This window comes from Cyprinus carpio, chromosome B11 (assembly GCF_018340385.1).
Source record: "Cyprinus carpio isolate SPL01 chromosome B11, ASM1834038v1, whole genome shotgun sequence".
Classification (NCBI taxonomy): domain Eukaryota; kingdom Metazoa; phylum Chordata; class Actinopteri; order Cypriniformes; family Cyprinidae; genus Cyprinus; species Cyprinus carpio.
The window spans coordinates 18048150-18070633 of record NC_056607.1 but is presented as its reverse complement, the minus strand read 5'-3'; the positions used below and the strand labels follow the sequence as shown (position 1 = coordinate 18070633).

At 38.0% G+C, this 22484-nt stretch overlaps 1 protein-coding gene across 12 annotated transcripts in view; it reads left to right on the top strand.

Annotated features, from left to right (window-relative positions):
- Nucleotides 1-22484, top strand: part of LOC109108295 (membrane-associated guanylate kinase, WW and PDZ domain-containing protein 1-like) — a 127405-nt gene that overhangs the window by 90825 nt on the left and 14096 nt on the right. For 8 of the 12 annotated variants that reach the window (XM_042734343.1, XM_042734338.1, XM_042734347.1 and 5 more), the window contains 9 exons: nucleotides 1564-1621; nucleotides 2369-2472; nucleotides 3444-3560; nucleotides 5145-5330; nucleotides 5416-6051; nucleotides 15026-15057; nucleotides 16392-16635; nucleotides 19489-19580; nucleotides 20997-21189. In XM_042734343.1, coding sequence (XP_042590277.1) covers nucleotides 1564-1621; nucleotides 2369-2472; nucleotides 3444-3560; nucleotides 5145-5330; nucleotides 5416-6051; nucleotides 15026-15057; nucleotides 16392-16635; nucleotides 19489-19580; nucleotides 20997-21189 — 1662 coding nt within the window. The remainder of the gene's footprint in view (nucleotides 1-1563; nucleotides 1622-2368; nucleotides 2473-3443; nucleotides 3561-5144; nucleotides 5331-5415; nucleotides 6052-15025; nucleotides 15058-16391; nucleotides 16636-19488; nucleotides 19581-20996; nucleotides 21190-22484) is intronic. The other 4 variants (XM_042734342.1, XM_042734339.1, XM_042734340.1 and 1 more) reach the window with 4 other exon arrangements.

The window sequence follows — 22484 nt, the reverse complement described above, 5'->3', positions numbered from 1 at the left end:
GAATTTAGGCATTTATTTTTTACCCCCAGCCAATTATTTTAACATCTGAAAAATTACACATTTAAACTTTTATCAAGTACAGCAATCATTTAGCGACAGCTTGTCTATTATACATTTGCGCAAATCCTATGTTGTGAATTTCACTCAACAAAAACACCCGTTGATTCTGTTAAACTCAGGAAAGATCAGGAAGGGTGAAGATATATGAGACAGAGGCTGCTGAGAGAATCGTTCATGAGTAGATCGTTATTTGTAAGTAATTATTGTTGGTTGACATTTATATATTCATTAGAACAGTACAGGAGTCGGACGTATTTGCTATTACTGCTTTGGAGAGATAATGAGTTCTTGCTTTCACAAAAAATTTAGAAATGTGTGCTGCTTTCATTGGCCTATTAGAAACTGGCACTGGCAGGTTTTCTTTATGGGAGGTGTTGTAATGAATTTCCTGTGTGCTGCAGGCTTTATGCTAATACAACAGCTCTGTGTCCCAGGCGCTACGACATTTCAGGCATTGCCATGGTAAAGAAAGTGATATTTTCATATGCATGAAAGCACATTGCAATGTCAAACGCGGCTGAGCCTTTTCATGATTATTCTGTTATTCTAGGGAAGACATGTTGTGCATCATTTTGCTTTAACAGTGTCGCCATCAAATCTCTGAGTATCTTCTGTTGTTTTTGCACACTTGTCAACCTTGCCTGAAATATTCGGTGCGGTTCTTATTTTTGTTGGTTCCCAGTTCAAGAGATTTGTAAATGCCGGGGAACTTATCTGCTGTTTATGTAAATATCACAAGGAGGATTTGTCAGAGAGCTGTGTCTTTGGAGACAAGTGACAGACCTGTACACAAACTTTATACTGTTATAGCATATTCTGTATCTCTAGTCTGATGTCTCAATTAATATGGAATTCCTTGGATATTCCTTGAAGAGTTTGCATTGCATTTCATGAAATCTTGAGTTTTATTTATTAGTTATTGTGCTTTATATCATGGTTACCTTGTGTATATGTTTATCTTTCTTTAATTCTTTAACGCATCTGTGTGTAGAACACTGATTCAGCATTGAGTCGTGATTTCTAGTTCAAATGAGTCACTCAATGCTCTTTTATAAACTCAAAACCATCACTGTAACAGTAGGGGATGGTTTTATTCTGTTCTTCATGCAAGGAAAAAAATTGTGTTTCCTGTTTTTAGTTTTTCCTGTCGTAGACTATACATCTCTTTGACATCATAGAAATAAGTCAGTGATTTAAAAAACGTAACTGATATGACAATAACCAACACCTTAGAACATCTGGCAACCAATCAGAATCAGGCTTTCTGCAGGGCAGTTGTATAGATGTAAAAAAAAAAAAAGAGATAATGCAGTTTGCATGATAAGTATATAATCTGCTCAAAATGGTCATGTAATGTTTTAAAATGTCTAGCTTGTTAGTTTGAAACCTCTTGATTTTGAATTGGTTAAAATCAAGACATAATTTTTACAAAGGACTTGATAAAAGCCTCATTAAATTAGTTCTAATGAGCTGAAAATGTCTTCTGTTTTGCTTCTTTTCCAGAGCTGCCGTCAGGCTGGGAGAAAATTGATGATCCAGTGTACGGGGTGTATTATGTTGAGTAAGTGATTCATCAATATTACCTTTAAATCAATAATTATATTAATATATGACGTCAATCTGAAACATGAAAGAAGCAACCGCCATCTTTTTGATTGGGTCTGTTCTGTTTCAGCTGTATGCACCCTTTGTTGCTGTTACCATTTTGAAATCTTGTTCTATCTCTTTCCCTCCCCTTCAGAGGGACCCTTGAGTTTGTAGCGCATAAATATGAATGCATTCATATGTTTTGATGTTGTTTCAAAGCAATACCTCAGAGGCAGGAAGCCTTCCGGTTTTTGTCTTTGGAGATGTTTACGTACATTTTGAGCAGTATTTGCCTAGTAAATTGTGCAAGTGGCCTGGATCGCAGCTGGGTGCGATCTGTATTTTTTGGTAAATGTGGTGATGGAGTTTTATTTTTGATCTGTGTTTATTGAGCTTGTCTAGTCTGGTGGAGAGATTTTGCTTTTAAGCGCAGAAGATGAGAGAGAATAGCACACTTTTCCCCCCCTCAGTTTTAAATGAATTTTAAATGAATGCAGAGGCTTTCAGCCATAGTTTAAGCCTCCGTTATTGCCTTTTCTCTGAATTAATTCACTTTATTTCTCGTCCGCTTACCTGCTCTCCTTATGCTCAACCTTTACCTGCCCTCTCATTCTATTTCCTGTTTCTCCCTCTGGTTCTGTTATTGACTGTGTCCTCTGCTCGCTCATCTTTATCACCTCTCTCTCTCTTTCTCACTCTCTCCCTTTTCTCTACCTCTCAGCCATATTAACAGGAAGACACAGTATGAAAACCCAATTCTGGAGGCTAAAAGGAAGAAGCAACTGGAGCAGTCTCAGCCTGCTGAAGGTGAGCGGTATATCCAAGGTTCGTTTCAGGCCCAACATGCCGCCATTTCTTTCTTTTCTTAAAAGTTTCTGATTGTCCATGTTTTTCATTTAGAGTTTTTTTGCAGCTTTGGTTTTGGGATTACAGTTAATCTTTTCATGGCTCAAGTTTTTAATTCATTTAATTTTGTTATTTCACTGATTCATTACTGCCGAAAACAGTGCTTCAGGTTTTTTCATCAATGTTTAATTATTGAAAGAAAACAAAAAGAGAAGTCTAACATCAAGTGGATACAGGTGATTTTTTTTTATTCCAGTATACAAGACTTGATGCATTTTAATGAATAAATGATAATGTTTTAGGCTAGTTTGTCTTTTTTTGTTCAACCTGTTTATTCATTTTATTCCTAGTTAATAACAAGGAGAATCTATTATTAATGTCAACATCAAATGCCATTTGCAATCCATTTTTCTTCCTTAATGTTAATATTAAATATTTAAAAAGTAGCCTTTAAAGTCAAAATTAGCTCATCAACTTTCTTAAAAGAATAATTCACCCAAATAAAAATTATCACTCATGTTGTTCCAGAAGAGAGAAAGAAAACTGATTTTGATTCTGAAAGTTTGGAACTTTACCCTTAAGAAAATGAATTATGAGCTCATGTTAAAGGCTACTCATTCTATAAATGTTCTAGAAAGTTCTACTGAAATGCAGGTTGCCACACTGGGACATGTCCTTGATCTTGTTCCCAGCCAACTCAGCTGAATATTGCTTTCTTGATTACCTAATAACTTCTCCCTCAAGTTCAGAAGTATCTCATATTCTGCCACTGATTGTGATACAGTACTGACAATATGCAAGTTTTTCACCTAGAGGAAGTTAGGACACCATGGGGGCTCTAAAGGTGTAAAGCTGGCAGCTGCACAGCCTCAGTATTAGTTTGAATAGACAGGAAATGCGACTGGCTTGAGAGACACACGAAAAAGGAAGTGCACCCTTCACTTTTTCAGAATGGATAGAGGAGCATTCGACAGGAGCACCGCTAGCGAGCTATGCTGCTAACCACCAAGAGACTTACAGAGAACCCGGCACCGCCCCTCCACTAGCACCCCAACTGGTGGCTAAACGTATGTGCTGCCTCCTTTTTTTGTTTGTAACAAACACATACACACCCGTGCGTGGCGTATTCCTCTGTGGACATTCACTATTCACTCACTCCTTTTCACTTTTTCCAAGTCTTCCTTCCCTCAGCTCTCTGTCTCTTCTGTCCGTGTGTTGTTTGAATGCTTGATGATAAGCTGCTTATTTAAAGATTTAGCAAACACTCTTATTTTTTTAGTGGAAGATGATGCATTTTCCCTCACACCATGTGCCATTTCTCTCTGGTGTCTTCATGTGGGCACTTGTTCAATTTCTGTGGTTGCTTTCTATAATGTTAGATACGAAAGATGCATTATGGTCAAAGTCAAGGATGTGCTGAATTAGTGAAGAGAAATGCTGTAATTTCAAAAGATTGTATCTGTAATGATTTGATGCATTAAAATTCAGCCAATGCTTATGCTCTAAAGAATATGAGTATGTTAGAAAAAATTGACCTTGGACCAAAATTTATACACACACACACACACACACACACACACACACACACACACACACACACACACACACACACACACACACACACACACACACACACACTTTTAAGGTTCTATGCAATGGCCTTATAATAGGTCCATATAGAAAGTCTGGGATTCAAAATCAAATTTAAATCTTTAAAAATAGGATGCATTATTTCTGTTCTGAGTCATTCTGAAATTTATTTATATATATATATATACATATTTCACTTAAATTTGGTATGTTTGTAATATAATCTGTAATGAAAAATTGGTATTAAATTAGACAACAGAAATATACACATACATTTACATTTACACTTTTGGACCCCATTGTATATTCATTTTGTGTATATGTGTGCATTTAGATTTTATTGTGTTACTGACAGTTCTGTTTCTCTGTCGGTCACGTTTTGCCTCATGTATACATATATATCTTTATCATGTCCAGTCATTTGCATTCCATGTACAGTGCGTCTCTCTCCTTAGGGTATCTCTGCAGTTTTCTCTGATTCTTCTGTCAAAACAGACCATGATGAACAGATCATACGTCATCTTTCTAGCCAATCACATTCTTCTTCTGTGTTCGCTCCTCCATTCTAACTTGTATCTTGTGCTAACAGCAATTTTGCTCTGATCTAGGACTGATAGCCAGCTGGTGCATCTACTAACATTCATTTTGCCATTTTGCTGTACAACTACGATAATGCAAAACAATTATTTCACAAAATTATTCTCAGGAAGGTTCAGTTTGGATGTTGACATGACATTAAAGTTAAAGTTAGATTGATATTTATGTAATGGATAGATAGATAGATAAGTTAGTAGTTAGACAATTTACAGACAGGTAGACAATTGGTATATGGGTAGACAGACAGACAGACAGACAAGCAGACATAAACAAAATATGCTGCTTTTGTCAGAGCAATTTAATTACAGTGTGGTCTGTAAAGTTAACTACAGCTTTTGAAACTCAAAATGTTCTTAAGATTTGCAGAGGTATCCATCCATAACAATCTCATATAGAGGGGCCAACAGATTTACTTTCACATATTCCCATAGCTCACAAATGGTGCAATGCTTTCCTTACTGCAGGAGGGAAGCCATTTTTCACAAGGAACCCTGCAGAACTGAAGGGGACATTCATTAACACCAAGCTGAAGAAGAGTAGGCGTGGGTTTGGCTTCACCGTGGTAGGAGGAGATGAACCAGACGAGTTCCTGCAGATTAAGAGTCTGGTGCTTGATGGACCAGCTGCTCTGGATGGAAAGATGGAAACAGGTACAACTGAAAACTGTGGTCTCATAACACATCTTTGAGTAATCATTGTTCTTGGGCCAACACCTGTTTTGTTTTGTTTCCACAGGTGACGTTATTGTGAGTGTGAACGACACTTGCGTGTTGGGTTACACACATACCCAGGTTGTGAAGATATTCCAGTCCATCCCTATCGGCTCTATGGTCGACCTTGAACTTTGCCGTGGCTACCCCTTACCCTTTGACCCTGATGACCCCAACACCAGCCTGGTGACTTCTGTGGCCATTCTGGACAAGGAGCCCATCATTGTCAATGGAAAAGAAAGCTACGACTCGCCATCAAGCCACGGGAGTGAAACTACAGGTGGCGGCGGTAGTTTGAACGGCTCCAGCGACCCACCTCGCCCCCACAGCCCTTCAGCAGAGGTGGCTTCCAATGGCTCTCATGGTTATCCCAGTGATGTGGTGACATTGGCGTCTTCGATTGCAACCCAGCCCGAGCTCATTACTGTCCACATGGAGAAGGGTGACAAAGGATTTGGCTTCACAATAGCAGACAGCCCGTCTGGGGGAGGCCAGCGAGTGAAGCAGATAGTGGATTACCCACGATGCAGAGGCCTGAGGGAGGGAGACATCATCATGGAGGTTAACAAGAGGAACGTGCAGAACCTGACGCACAATCAGGTGGTCGATCTGCTCAGCAAGTGCCCCAAAGGCAGTGAGGTGACCATGCTGGTGCAAAGAGGTGAGCTCACAAAGAAATTATGATTTTAAATGTTATAAAAAAGCAAGAAAAGAATGACTCTCTAAGCTCTATTAGTCAAAGTTTACAGGGTTTATGACATCATCAGACTGCACAGATATAAAATTTCTGACAGATGCCATTAAGCAATAATTATTTCTATATTATAGCTGATACCCGATAAGTAGTCGATATGAAAATTAGGTACTATTTTGTCTAAATAGATTGTGGGGTTGAGAAGATTTAAAAAAATATTCTCATATGTTCGCCAAGGATGCATGTATTTGATCAAAAATACAGTAAAAAGAGAAATATTGTGAAAATATTACTGTTTAAAATAACTGTGTTCTGTTTTAATATATTAAAAAAATTATAACATTAAGTTTATTCCTTTGATGGCCAAGCTGAATTTTCAGCAAACATAACTTCAGTCTTCAGTGTCACATGATCCTTCAAAAATCATTCTAATATGCTGATTTGATGCTCAAGAAACATTTCTCATTATTATCAATGTTTCAAACAGATTCAGAAGAACAGCATTTTTTTTTAAGAAATCTTTTGTAACATCGTAAATGTCTTTACTCTCATGTTTGATCAACGTAATGCATCTTTGCTGATTAAAAAAAAAATCTTACTAATCCCAGACTTTTGAACATTAATGTATGTTATACATCCCTATCAAACAAATCTCAAATCTCCTTATTTTAGATTGTCTCACTTCTAAACATCACATAAAATAACAATTTCTGGTTGGCTGCTGTTTCCTGTTTAAATGGGAGCTTCTGATTTTACAAATCTAGTAAGCTTCCTTTCTCGCTTTTTTTGACTCTGCTGTTGTTTTCTTGTACATGGGAATGTGAACAGGGTCCTGCAATATGGACCTGACTTTATGCAGATTTTTGAAAGTCTTGCTACTCAAGTGTAGAGAAGGAAGTATACATAAAATAAACCACAAAAAAGGAAGAATGAGTTCCTGAATGAGAGCTCATGCACTGCAGATGAAGAGAGAATGACAGGAAAGTGTCCAGACAGAGACAGTCTCAGGTGAGAGGTCTGAGCCGATCATAAATATGAAGTCTGTGACTTCTTCTTTTCCCCTGAGGCCTGCCAAAATCAGCTGTCTGTTAACCCTCATCTGATACCTCCACACAGCTTTCTCTCTTTGTTTTGAATTTTGGGGGATGAAGCTGAGATTGGTGGAAATCCTCTGCCTTACAGATGGCAAAAGAGAGTGAAAGAAACCAAAAGACAGACTAAGCAGAAAGAAGAGACGTTTGTGTGTGTGTGTGTGTGTAAAATGAGAGAAAACACTGAAAACTGCAATGTTTAAAAAGCATCTGACTGTTAAAGAAATGTTACTTCTCATAGAAAGTTGCAGTTTGAGAGAATTACCCCAAGAGTTTTGCGCACACAAATCCCCAGGTCTTTCAGAACTTTAAAATCCTGTTTTCCCTGTTCTCAGAGCATTCAGTCAGAGCCTGGCACTCGGATTATTAATTTGATGTATTGAAAGCACTTTTATCTGTCTTGTGTAAGTGCTTTTAACAGGGCCAGGAAATTGCTGCATGCCAATTGCAAGGGCAGAGCCTGTTGTATTAAAACATCCCCATTTGTCATTTGGGACAGTTACCAGCATGTAAACAAAAGTGTGTGCAGTGCTTATATCTTTTATGGCTCATCAATAGAGCTGCCGCCTTGCTATTTCGGTAAAGCCTAATTGTCCTCCAGGATTTGACGGCCTACTGAACTGACGTCACATAACTTGTGTAAATTATGAATTACACAGAGTAAGATAGCAGGACAGAAATTGTCTGTTTTATATCTGTGTGGCTCACATTATTCCATTTTTTTTTAAAAGTATAACTAGAGATATTTTTCTGCTGTAGTTCAGATGTAAACATAAAGACAAATAATATATATTACAATTTTATATATATATATATATATATATCATATAGTATATTTTGCTAACATTTGCGGAATCTTTATTTATAAATCTTAAAGCTGCAAAAAGTAGAGAGAGGGTGGATAATGATAATTTAAAACTAAACCATGGCTGTTTTGGTGCAAAATACCTTTACTAACATTATATGTGGGCCTTAGGGTAAAAAGATAAAACATTTATGTTAAAACCTCTTTAATTGTCCTTGAAGTAATCCAAGTTCACACCAAAGATGTTCTCTAAAATGTGTATGGGATGTTTTAAGTATTCTCTGTGCTCACATCTTACCTTTAATTGCTGGCCTTGATGTCATGCAGCAAATCCCACCACACATAAATAAGCAGACACACACACACACACACACAAACACACACACACACACACACACACACACACCATTCCTTTTCATCAACAGTCACCCATCGCTGGCCTACCAATTAGAGTAGAGTCCGAAGAAAAAGCTAATGGCTAGAAACATGATTTATGTCTCTTCATTCCTTTAAACACATATATATTCACACACATACACACAAATACTCACATGTTGAAACTGCAGTATGTTTGGCCTATTACAACATATTTCTCATTGTAGGAAATGCACTGCGGCTCTGCTGGTTCTCTGGATAATTGACTCATATATAGATCTAGATCCTATAGATGGTTTGGCTTTACTTGATCTTCATTTTAGCTTGTGTCCGTTTTTGTGCCTCTTGTCCAGCAGGTTAGGTTGGTGGTCTTAAAGCTTTATTACTGGTACATCATTGTTTGAACAGTTTACTTGCACATTAAAACCAGGCTGTTGCACTGTAAAACTGTGGTTTTCCTTAAAGAACTATTTTGGGTTAAATGCAGTTTAAACTCAATCAACAGCCTTCACAGCATAATGTTGATTACCACAAAAGTAAGTGAATGTTTAAATAACTTTAATGAACTTTATTCATTTTTAAATAATTTGATAATACACAAAATATGTATAAAGTTATAAATAAATATTAAAAAATGATGATTCTGAGGTCATTTTGAGACTCTTGCAATGAAAGTGAATGGGGCTAATTTTTAAAGTGTGTTAAAGCAGAAATTTGAAGCTTGTAATTTTATAGAAGCACTTACATTAATTTTTCTATTACAAATTGTGTTATTTCAACCCTAAACTATTTAAATCATAGTTTTTAGTCATTTAGTACCCAGGAAACTGAACTGAACACAGAAAATATTCCTTCAAAAACCAAGCATTAATTATGATTTTATGTGATGCTTGACGGAGCATAAAACCAAACCTGTGGTTTCCAACATTGGGCTGCCATCGTTGACTTTTTTTTCTCTCATGAGGCTTGACTGCTGTCAGTTTTTTCCTCTAGACACTTCTCAGCTGCTCAGGTCGAAATGTCACGCTTGCAAATGCTCAGTATAAAGGAAATTTATGCATCTGTTGTGCCCGGGGTAATCAGTTCAACACAATGTGTGTTTGCGAGCTGAATGCATCATGGCTTTGAGTCAGTGGCAAAAGGTCCATTCTGTCTCCCTGAAGTGTGTATGTTTATGTATTTTTGTCAGGGTGGAATCGCTAGTGCTGCGACATGTTAGAAGGCCATTTCTGCTGCTGGAGCTTTGAGAAAGAGAGTAAGGGATGCTTTGGCTATGGATGGTGTGATGAAATGAAAAGGTGCATACTACTATCTGATCCTCTCCCTTTATGAGTCATCAATCAGCAATGACAGCACACATCTCGATTTCCCCAGCAAATATGAAACTGGCTTCTTCTCAGGCATCGGCTAGTCTGGTCTCATTAGCTGCTACTCCAAGCATCCAAATAAGTGTGTTAAGGCTTATTCCCACCAAGAGGGAAATGAAAACACGAAACAAATCGTAAAACGTTAAACTATTCGCTCCAAGAGTGAAACACATTTGTCGGGCTGTTGTTCTTACTGACTGTCATTAAGATGACGGGGAATGCTAACGAATATTTTTTTGCAGACATTGTAGACTCTTTTGGGAGAAATAGCTTTTGTCTTGTCCTTAGTTGTAAGTTGTCACTGGGCGAAGCAAATTTGAGTTTGTGTCACTGGACGAAGTGTTTTTTATTAATCTAAGCTGGTCTTTTAAGGATGAAACAGCATTGCTGTCTAGTTTTTCATTTCTGGCTGGACAAATACAGCTAGGAAAAGATAAACAACTGTTAGATTAGTGATGTGTATGAAAGTAACTTGATTTAATGTTTGGAAGGAAGCATTCCTGCAAGGTTTTTTTTTTTTGCACTTTTTGCATTAATTTTTGCTGAATTGTCCAGCAGCAAAAATAAATGGAGTTGAGACAAATACTCAGTGGTCCAAAAGAAGTGGTGGCCTGGCTCTGTATTAAATCAAGAGGTTTTTGGTGAAAAATCTGTTTTTAGATAATGGTTGTGAGAAGCGTCTTCTTCCTGACTGCTCACCCTTTGGTTTGCTGAAGGGTGAAGCATAGAACCCACCAATCACATGATTTCACACCTTGTTTCCATGACGATGCTCTGCTGCACTTTGCGGTGGGGTTTCCTGTTAAAATGATAAAGCGGAGGGGTCTGTCTCTCACACAACATGCAGGCACATCACATTCTGGAACAAATGCCAGCAGGCAGTGAGGACAGAAAGAGACAGACAGGTGTTTTCAAGTCCACTCTGCATCTTATTCTTTCATTACGTGTTACCCTTGAATGATTTTGATTGACATGTTTGTGTGGACCTACTGAATCCACACAAGCAATGGAGGGGAAGTAGTACAATAGCCATCAGAGCTGAATCTGTGTGTGTGTGTGTGTGTGTGTGTGTGTGTGTGTATGCACAGGGCCATTTTAACATCACCTCATGCCCTGCCACCTCCAATTGCAGGCCATGCCAGTTTAAGACTATTCTAATGTACACACAATAAGCTGTGTTATATCTAGTGTGCAGGGAGTTGTATTCTAAGGCCATTTTGTAACTGTCAGGAAAACAATTTGAAATGCTCTACATTGCCAGCAATTACTCAAATAGCAGTTTGCATAGGGGACAACTGAATTCAAATTATTGTTTAGTATTGAGTGAATTATATTTATAATCAAAATTTCTCTTTGTCCACCATCTTACATTAAAATATTTTTTTCCTGAAACTTTAAAGTAATGAATGAATTGTATTTAGAATTAACATTTCGCTTCATTCATATGCCATCTTGGATTTATCACAAAACTTCATTCATTATTGGGTAAAATAATACATTTTAATTAAGGGCAATTCACAGTGAGCCTTGATAACTGCCTATGAAGTTTTTTAAATCATTCCAATTCTATGAAAATCGTTTAGTTGGAATAGCTTTCAGAAAAAAAAAAAATCCCAGCTGATGAATGATAAAAACATTGACAGCCAATCAGAATCCAAACAACTTCTAAGGCCCCGTTTACACTAGTGCGTTTTTGTTTTAAAACAGCATTTTAAAAAGGAAAACGATCCTCGTCTACACTGGCGTTTCCGCTGCGTTTCAGAAACGATCTCCGTTTACACTGCACAACCTAAAACGCATGTCACGTGATTATTCATGCAGGTACAGCCATAGATATGACTAGGTAGATTCCCTATTATTTAGATCGCGGACACGTCTATGTACTTGGAGCGATCGAATGGGGAATCTACCTATACATCTATGGGTACAACAATGCGGATGATGTTATTGTTTACACGGTCGTCAAGGATACGCAGGGCAAATTTGGGCAGCCACGCCATCATTTTCAAAAGTCTCAGTTTTGGTCCGTTTACACTGAAACGCAACCCCGGAGTTTCAAACTAAAACGGTGTCTGCAGCGTTTTCAAAAGTCTCCATTTTCGAGGGTCGAAACGCCGGAGTAGTGTAAATGATAGGCGTAACCGTAGCAAAAGTTATGCATTTTAAAACAAAAACGCACTAGTGTAAACGGGGCTTAAAAGCTGGAGAATTTAAAGTAGGTGACATTACTGTACCAGAGGCTCACATGCTGTTGTTGCGGCTCCTGGGAGACCGTCTTTCATTCCTCTGCGTGTCAGACTGCATCACTGACAGATGGTCTTGACCGTCAGAATCTGTTCCTATCAGCCTGGCCGAGGAAGGGGGTCCAGTACAAACCCTGCACTCTCTTCATGCCCTTATGCACATGCAGTGCATCATAATCTTCTCCTGCTAAACCTTCTTATTAGCCTCCTCTGTGCCTGACGTGGTTCATGCTGACCTGTCACCAGTGTTCCTGCTGACCTCCGATGGCATGTTCAGCACAGTTATGGAGGGAGCTCTTGGTTTCTCACACCAAGGCGTGAGCTGAATCATTTTACTTAATTTTCAAAATATCTGAAAATTGTGCAGAACTGAAATATAACCAGTGTCAGTCGTCATTTCTCGGCTGTTCTGCCCAAGCCTCTGAATAAATAACGAACTGGTTGAGCTCAGATGGTATCAGTTCTGCACTTAGGAAAGAGTACCGGAAATGGCAGGGGTCTTGAAACTACCTCAGATTGCATGACTATAGAATTTGAAATGGGTCCAAGAGTTAAGAAGCAATCACAATAAGAGGTATCCACTTTTAATGCATTGGTCACTTTGTTTGCTTTTCATTCAGCAAGCAGCACTGCTTTATGAGATTCAGATAAAGCCATCATGTGCCCAGTAAAGTGAAATGGATTGATTGATTACAAGGTATTAGGCAGCATCTCTCCTCTATAAGCAACAACCTCCAGACACTCACTGGGTTATAAAATCAGACCCACACAGATCCACTCTTAAACTTGCAGACTTTTTTTAATGCCTTCTTGTTGCTGCGCAACTGTGAAATTGTATTTCTGAGCAGGGAAAATATTACTGAAATTACACTTGAGGTCATAGGAATCATCAGCGTTTAGTTGAATGAATCAATATTACGAATTGAATACGACTGAATTGAGAGGCTTTAATGAAAGTTAAAAAAGTATGACTTATTCCTGGCCTACATATAATTTGTGTTATTTTTCAAATTACAGTTTCATAAATTTCCCAAAGAAAATTAAAGGAATAAAACATCCAAAAAAAAAAAACTCATAAAAAATCCACCCAAGATGTAGATGAACAAGAAATAGAGTAGTTTGTTTCTTCATCAGAACAGATTTGGAGAAGTGTGTCATTATATCACTTGCTCACTAATGGTTCCTCTGCAGTGAATGGGTGCCGTCAGAATGAGAGTCCAAACAGCTGATAAAAACATCACAGTAATCCACATCTATTACTTTAATTTTATAAAATAAATTATTTAAATAAGTTGTATAAGATATAACTTAAATGTGTAAAAATGTATTCAATTAAAATTACAAAATAAATAAATAAATAAATAAATGCCAAACAAAACGTTGTGGTGCGAGATTTCAAGTGAATACATAAAGAAGAGAAAAATGAAGAGAGTGTGTTTGCAAAAAGGGTGTGTAGAGATGCTGCAAAAACTTTTAACAATTAATGGACTGTAGTGGAGACGGCATAGAGAGGAAAGGGAGGGTCAGAGAGGAGGGAGGCGGCAGACTGCAGAGGATGAGCGCGTTTGTTTTGGGGATAATGAGTCAAGTTGGAGGCGGGGCTTGATGGGGCAGGTCAATTTGCGACTGAAAGGACAATGGAAGATTGAATACCTGGAGATGTATCAGAATAAAAAGCAGAAGCACTTTGCAAGAGAGAGTGATGTGTGCAGGACAGGCTGGATGCAAGTGCGCATGTGTGTTACTGTGGGCGTGCTCACACGCAGACGACTTGCTCTCAAGGGAAAAGCTTCACAATAAGCAGTCTTTTTTCCAGGCCAGACTGGAATCAGAGGAGCGCGCTTAGGATCTTACAACACCATGCAGTGAAACACACACCCAGCTGCGAAATCACAAGCAGACTTGTGTTTGCCGTGATCACACTAATGAATCTTGCTGTAGTGGAAACGATCCCAGACATCCGGTTTTTTAAATCAATTTCCTGCTTTTCTCTGCTATCAATGACGTGCACATCTATTTATGCATGAATGCATAATTTATGCATGGCCTTTCTGATGGAGGCGTGGGAGGGGGCGATGGCACATCGGTGCATGTAGAAGTGGGAGGGAAACTGTGTTTGGAGGAGGGAGTACGATGGTAAAGCGAGTGCAAGAACGCTCGCATCGAGGAGAGAGAAACAGAGAGAAGGAGCAAACACATGAGGACGGAGCGAGGGTGATGCACATCGAAACAAGTAGGGGGAGGGCAAAAAAGAAGAAGGAGAGAGAGAGGGAAAGAGAGAGAGAAAAAAGAGAAGCTCAAAAGACAGGAGAACCAAGGACTGGCTCTAGATGCAGGATCCTTCAGCAACAACATCGCGAGGGGCAGGGACGCTGGAAGATGGTTTCAGTAAGAGGAGAACTGACCGTTGCCTATAATTTAATGTTCAGTATCTTGGACTCCTTCTCCATGGGTAATAGCTTAGCACCTGTCTGGGCATAAGCTCCTCTCTGTTTCTCTTCCTGTGTCTCGTTCGTCCGTTCTCTCTATCTGTCGCTCTCTTCTTTTTCTGTCTTCATCTCTCGCGCAGTGTCTGGTAGGTTTAAAGTGATCGTTCTCCCTGAAATTAGATCTCTGGCTTCATGTACTCAGCAAACCTTGCGTAGAATATAAAGGGGAATATTTCGTACAATGTCCCAGCTGCTTTTTTCCTTATGGTGGAAGCGAATGGTGACCAACTTTGTCGCTCAGCCGATTTTTATTATATGGAAACGGGCAGCTAGGACACTCTGTTGAATATCTCCTTTTGTGTTTTACGTAAGCAAGACCCTGTAAGTCTATAGGGTCTGCTTAGCATTAATCAGGGTAATGGGGGTCGGTCTTCTGATGCGGATGGTCCGCGCTGCCCGCGGAGTAAAGGAACGAGAGAAGAAACGGAAAGAGAGAGGGGACTGCCGCCGCACCACGCTCCCTGATTGGAGTCATCCATCTGTCTTTGGATTGCTTTCAGATTTGTGCCTGTGGGGAAGGTGAAATCTTTGTGTGCACACAATTAATATTTCTGTCTCTTTTGCTCTCTAGGGGTGGCACCTGCGAAGAAGAGCCCCAAACTGGTGAGTACAGGTGTTTTATTCTCATTCTCCCCTCTTTCTTTGGTTTTTTTGTTGTTACTCTTCACATTGTTTTCAAATCATTTTGGTCATTATCTGTGTCATTGGTCTAGTGTTCAAAAGAGGTTTTACAATGCTGATGTTCTGGCAGAAAGAGTCTGATGTGCACTTCAATTCAAATGCTTTGAGGTGGACGCTGAAACCATGTGGTCAGGGTTGGGAGGGGGCTGTTCACCCCTGGGAGGAGTACCAAAGACAACAAAACCATCACTAAACCATCCACTCACCTTAAGTCAGCTGTAATGGCCTCTGTTTTATTTGGATGGATTTATTAGATACTTATTGAATTGTGGTTTCATTTTTATTGCTGGATTTCTTCTTTATTTCCTCCCTGGATGTCTGCTGTAATGCACAGATACGTAGGTTGTGCTGAGATGCAAAAGGATGCAGAGGTGTGTGCGTGGGTTTAAAAAGAACTTCAGAAGACTTTGTAGAAGAGGGAACCTTATAAATGTCATAACCCAACCCAACTAGTGGCATTTTATAATTGAATTATGACGTATTACTTATATTAAAACATTATTTTAAATGTAAATTCATTTTATATAATAATTATATAAAAAGAGTGATTTTTATGGAAGTGTACATTTTACAAATTAAGTTGTCAGAACAATTTTGGTTGTTAATTTTTTTTTTTTTAATGACAGCAGCATTCAAGTTGCAAGTTTGAGCAAAACCTTATTTTTTCCAGCTTTATTTGAGAATGAGCATCATCTGACCATCTATATAAAGGAATCATATGATCAGTTTCTCTACTTTGCTTATTTGATTAGTGACATAGAAATAGTCTGAAATATTTCTTAATCATTTTAATGTTGCTTTGTTTAAAAATGTAGGTTTTGAATTTCAGATTTTCAGACTTTATATATATATAAATATGTATATTATATTATGATGTCAGTGCTAGTATTAATATATTGTATTTTTTTATATTAGCATGAGCCATACATATTTTATGAAACAAGCTTACAAAATGTGATCACTAAAGCTGAAATAATGAGTTGAATTGCTTAGAGGGTATTGGTTGAGAGGGTGAGGCTGAATGATAGTTGAGTCAGAATATTAAAACAGCAATTGAATGTGTCAATACAATTCCTGACGGAGAGGTAAGGAGAGTTGTGCGTCATTCTGTCCTTCAGCTCATTCATTAATGTTTTTTTTTCCCTTGCCTGCTTCACATTTATTCAATTCCTGCAGTCCATCTTAAAGGAGCTTTGGAGGTTGTGGTGTTTTTTTTCTTTTCTATTCACGTTTCCTCTCTTTTTTCCCCACCACAGCAGCAGTTGGAGCGCAAGGACAGTCAGGGCAGCTCCCAGCACAGCGTGTCCAGTCAGCGCAGCATCCACACTGACTCCCCCCTCCACGCCTCCCAGGCCCTGCTCAACGAGTCGGCCGCCCCACCGCCCCCCTCCCAGCCCCTGCCAAGCCTGCCCCAAGACCCTCCAGTAGACGGAACTCTCCAGAAGAAACCAGATCCCTTTAAAATCTGGGCCCAGTCCAGGAGCATGTATGAAAGTAGGCGTAAGTAATATGGGATTCTGGTGGCGGGTGCATTGGTAGCGGATCACTGGGTCTCTCCTTTATATTTGGTTGGTAATGGGATACCAGGTTTGGTTGGTTGGGAACAGGCTGGATTCCTTGTATGATTATTCTGCTTTGCCTTTTAGCTTAATATTAACATGTTGTGGTCTAAAAAATGTTTTGGTTGGAGAAAAAAATGATCTAACATTGGTGTAAAAAGATGATTGCCAATCACTGATTTTAAGGCAAGACTCTACAGGCAACTTTGACATTTTGGACCATTTGGACCATGTTTTTTTAAGGATAATGGAAAGAAAAAATGCATAATACACTTTTAAGGGTTTGTTTTATTGTGTTTTATCTGTTCGTTATCTATTTAAATCTGTAGAATTCAATTTCAATGCATGCTTTCACTATTCTGCACTTCAGTTGCACTTACATACACCAAAACTTTGCAGTATCTAATTTTCTGAAGTAGAGTTTGTTCCCTGCCTGATGACAGTAACATATGGCTCTAATATGTCAACGAAATGAAACAAGAATTTTGAACCTGGCTTTATCCAGATAATGCATCCTTTGCATATTTAAGCAGAAAACTTGTAATGCAATGGAAAAAAATGCTAATCTTAATGTAATCAATCAACTTGGAAAGTATGGTAAGTTAAATTTTTAGCTGGGGTTTTATTACATTAAATTCAACTTGGGGTCTTGCCTTAATAGTGAATCTATACATAAACAAAATTAACATTTTCAACCACTTACGGTTGCCTATTCCTCTATATTAAGAAGGAGACGTTCATTTGGGTATTTCAAATTTGGTGACACCGCCAAGCAGTCCATTAACATCAAACGTCCTTTTGAGTATGGCTGTAGTCTTTCGGTATTCAAATAGCTGTCCAAAGCTAATGTAAACCATTAGCCGTCAGTTAGGATCTGCTATGTCTGTTGTGATCAGAGAGCTGTGTTCAGATGAGCCCGTCATCTGTACTTCCAAAGCTATTCATTAGCTTTTCCCAATCCTTCTTTCCTTCACTTTGCTTTCGCCTACTCACTCACCGCCAGTGAGAATCCACCGTGAACAGCTAGGCACTTCTGACCAATTACACTCCTCCCTGCCATCAGTGCATTCACACGCTCCAGCGCGCTCTAGAACACATCTTTTGACAAATGTGCATATAATTGGTAGTGGTGGAAGACAGTGAATCCAATACTACTTTCATGTGTGCCAGAGCAGAGGGGCTAATTAACAGGAATATCCTTCAGAAGATGTTAAGAGGCTGTGGAATGGAGTGCTCCAATGTTTGGGTTGGAAAATTTCGCTAACTTGGAGTGTCGTCATTGTTTCTGCTTTTGTTAGTGTCTCTCATTAGCAAGTCCTTTAAGAAAGAAGATGTTGGGACTTGGGATCGCAAAGATTTTAACGGTTCCACCTCTTAAATATTCCATTCCTTTAAATGGTTCCATCAACATTTATTTTAAGTACTTTTCCTTTTTGGGAAAAAAATAAGTTCCAAAGATAATTTAATAAAAAAAATTAAAAATAAAAATAGTCAAAAGATAATATAATTTCAATAATGTACAACACAATGAAAACGTGTTTACAAACGTTTTAATGATTCACTGAAAAGAACAGTCTCTTTAAAGTCATTTTTTCAGGAATTAGACTACACTGATTGTCATATGTTTTTGATTCACTAAACAAGAACCAAATCAATAGAGTCATTTGTTTGAGATTTCCACTAGTTCTGGTGTATGTTTCTGAATCACTTAAAAGAACCAGCTCACGATAGTCAGTTCTATAATCAGACTTCACTGTTGCAGTCCTTGAACGGATTGAAAGGTACCAGCTTGAGAACATTCAGTCCAATAAGTGTGAGCAGTGAGCAGCTGCATTAAGAGGCTTTAACGCAAATGAATCTAAGTTGAAGTTCTGTCTTTGTCATAATGCATGATTTGCAGAGTCTGCCACAGCCGTCCTTGCTGCTTAATGGAGATCGAACAGTATGGGAAAATTGCCCATGCAGCAGCCATTTTGTATGGCTCTGGAGCCATTCTACTTCCTGTCTCTGTTACAGTAAATTGCTGTGCATCTGGTTAGACTGGAGACGGAGGTCCTTGTATCTCCCATCTGCTCCACACGTCCAGCTGCATTACAATAGCTTTGCAGTAGATCCACAAACGCAGAGCATTTGTTATTAGCCTACGCAAACTGAAGCCCATTCTTAAAAGTAAGCTTGCTTTAAAAAGATCTCCGGGAAACCTGCGTCAGAAATTTCCGGCCAGAGCAACCGTTTCCAGCTGTCTCTTACTTAACAGGCATAAATGTCCCCTGACAGAATGTCATGTGATGCATTGGAAAGCTGCAGGGTCAATAATGTAAAACCTGACAGATTGCTGATGTCTGCAGGGCTTCAAGTCTAAAAGAGGGGGAAGCTCTGCTGTTGCTCGTCCTGACTGATTTGACGTGGAAGTGCTATGGTGTAAAGCTCAAGGGCACAGCTGCTTCAAAAGACCTCCGATTCTGTCTTCCGCTTCACTTGATCTGTAATCTAGATTTAAGCATGCATGTCAGTGCTTATCATTTTCCCTGAAGGGAATACCTGTTAATCAGATTATGCTATGCGAATTCATTTGAGCAGAGAAGTCATTATATCACACCTTCATTGGTGTGAACCAATTAGAAAAAAAATCCAGATGTGAGATGCAATCATTAAAGTGACAGTGTTCGCTTTTCTACCACCTTGAAACAGCAGCCATTCTTGAAAGTGGGAGTTTTAGGTTATAAATAAAAGCTTGTGCGTCATTCTGCAGGTCAATTGATCATGGTCTCAAGCTATTTTTCCTCCTTTTCAGTACCTGATTACCAGGAGCAGGATATTTTCCTGTGGAGAAAAGATACCGGCTTTGGATTCAGGATCCTTGGAGGCAATGAACCTGGCGAGCCGGTGAGTGCAGGCCTCATTTGTGCAGTTCTGAAAGTATTGTACTAGTCAGTTTGTTCATTTTTCTATATTTATTATAGTTATTTATTTGTTTAATCAGTCTTGTGGTTTAGGGCTAGTTGGAATTTAGACATAAAACTATTTTATTTACATTTTGCAAATTGTTTTGTAATTATTATGCATGCAGCTGTCATACGGTCTACACAGAATATATACATTTGAAATAATACATTTGTCTCACCATAAGACCATTTAAAATGAAATGAAGGTAAATAGTTTTGAAGTTGTAAAAAAGGTTAGGAAATTGTGACCAGTTACAGGACCTAAAATATATAATTTTTTATTTGTCTTAACATCTTAAACAAAAAATTATTTAGTACTGTTCATTGTATTGTATGGATTCGCCCGTTTAATGTGAACAGCAATGTTATTTTAGTATTACTTATTTTTTAATAAATATAGAATTTATTATTTTGAACATTATTTTCTTTTCTATTTTATATATATTGTTTAATATTTCTATTTTAGCTTTGATTTTTTTTGAGTCATTTTAGTTCTTAAACTTATTTTATTTGTCAAGGTAATAGTTTTAAATTTAAGTTTTTCATCTAATATTTATATTTTTTATATGTGAGCTTTTATTCGATTAAAGAAACAAACTTTATTAGTATTTGTTTGAGTTAAGGATACCAACACTGGTTAACACATTGCTATGTTTGTCAAGTAAATATTTGATAAAAAATGTAACAAAATTAATTATTAATTCATTTCTATTAATTAGTTATAATGCCAGACAAAAATACACTTGTGCTGTTTGACAGTTCCAAAGGCGCCCAACAAATATAGACCTTTTGAAGATTTTCCAAATGTTATAGTCCAAGCTTGGCTGAGTTCTCTGATTCAGTCTTCACAGCTTGTGCATGATACCCAGTGCATTACAAACACTCAGCTTTTGGCAAAACTTGTGCCCAGTGAAAGCATCTGCCCTGTGTGTGTAGGTTGAAAAAATCTTTGATCTGTGCAGTGCAGCCTCGATCAGTCAGAAAGTATATCTCAGACCACCAGTTCTTCCCTTTAATGAGGCCATGTTACATCTTTGAACTGATGAGATGGTTTCTCAGACTGTAGTCCTTGAAGAATGAAATACAGAGATAACTGCAATACTGCTCTTTTCGACTGGTATAGGGGTGTAAAAAAATTCCATAGAGGTTTTACTGTTTGGAGAACATTTCACAACAATTAGTCATTAAATAAGCAGAAATGTCAGTGTTCCAGTAAAATTAATCCCCTTGACACGACACTGACACCCAGAGTTTGACCTCGAGGAGTGATGTTCTCTTTGGCCAAGACAGATTTGTGAGTTGTGAAGATTTTTTCTTGTTAACTGTCTTTCTGGGTATGTCTCTCCTGGCTGTACAGATTTATATTGGCCACATTGTGAAATATGGAGCTGCCGATGAAGATGGGCGTCTGCGATCAGGAGATGAGCTAATTTGTGTGGATGGAACGGCTGTTGTGGGAAAATCCCATCAGCTAGTCGTTCAACTCATGCAACAAGCCGCAAAACAGGGTCACGTCAACCTGACCGTGAGGCGCAAGACTGGATATGGATGTAAGCAGGCTCCAAAATAGGATTTTTGTTGAGAAAAATTACAGGCTATAAAATACATATTTCTAGTCATAACAGAATTATTTTAGCAATTTTCTTGCATTATTGGTGCAGACAGGTGAATGTATCACCTGCAGAGATGATGAGATAAGCCAGAGTCAATCACAAAAAGTCAAGCCACTCTTTAATTTTGTTGCTATTTCTGTTTCAATGGCTTAATGTATGTGGCATCACATTAAGTTCTGGAGAAAAACAAACAAACAAACAAACAAACAAACAGCATTAATTTGGATCATGCATTTGAACTGAGCACTCTCCAGCATTTAACCTAACCATGCATTCCTTAGAAAGTTATTCACTTACTGACTAACTATTAGTTCATTTATTTATTTTGTTTTATACATTACTGTTTAAAAGTTTGGATCAGTGTTTTAAAAGAAGTCGCTTGTGTTCACCAATGCTTCATTTATTTAATCAAAAATACACTAAAACAGTAATTTTATAAAGTATTATTACAATTTGAAATGACTGTTTTCTATTTTAATATATTTTAAAATGTAATGCATTACTTTATAATTACATTATAATTTTGCCATGTATTAATTTCTTTAAAAAAAAAAAAATCTTACAGATTCCAAACTTTTATAAAGCAATGCAAATTTTATATAATTGTATTTTTTGTCAGTTTTTACCTCTTTTAAACTTTGGGAACAAAATGAGCACCCTCAAAAAAAAAAAAAAACAAGTACAAATAAAAGCTGTCTTTTGTGCATGTTAATTTTGAATCCTGGAATTGTTATGGCCGGGAAAGGTCATCAGTTCTCTTTCCTATCAGTGTCATATATCACACATATCAGTAGGTAGAGTTAAATCCAGAGTAATTGTTAATTGCAGCTTAAATGTGCACAAATTGCACTCCACAACCCGAACGTAATGACCAGCATGACTAGTGGAATTGTAAATGATGCAGGATTTTGCGGTCTGATTATCAATTCCTATCAGACAGACTTTATTTAAATGAGAGTTCATGGCACATGATAATGAGGTAACGCCTGCTGAGTCTGGCTAATTAAACTGTGCTAGCGTCTAAGTCCCATATGTCAGGTCTATAAGTTACCTTTTTTCACTTCTCCAAGATCTTCCACCTGAATACAAGTCCCAGTGTAACCATTGTAAGAGAGCAGGGCAAGATATTTTAAACTTCCAGGGAAATGGTGATTACTTAACTTTTAGTGATCTGAGACCAGTTGGTTAATGTAATTACATGTCCTGATCAGAAACGTGATTGAGTCCAAGCC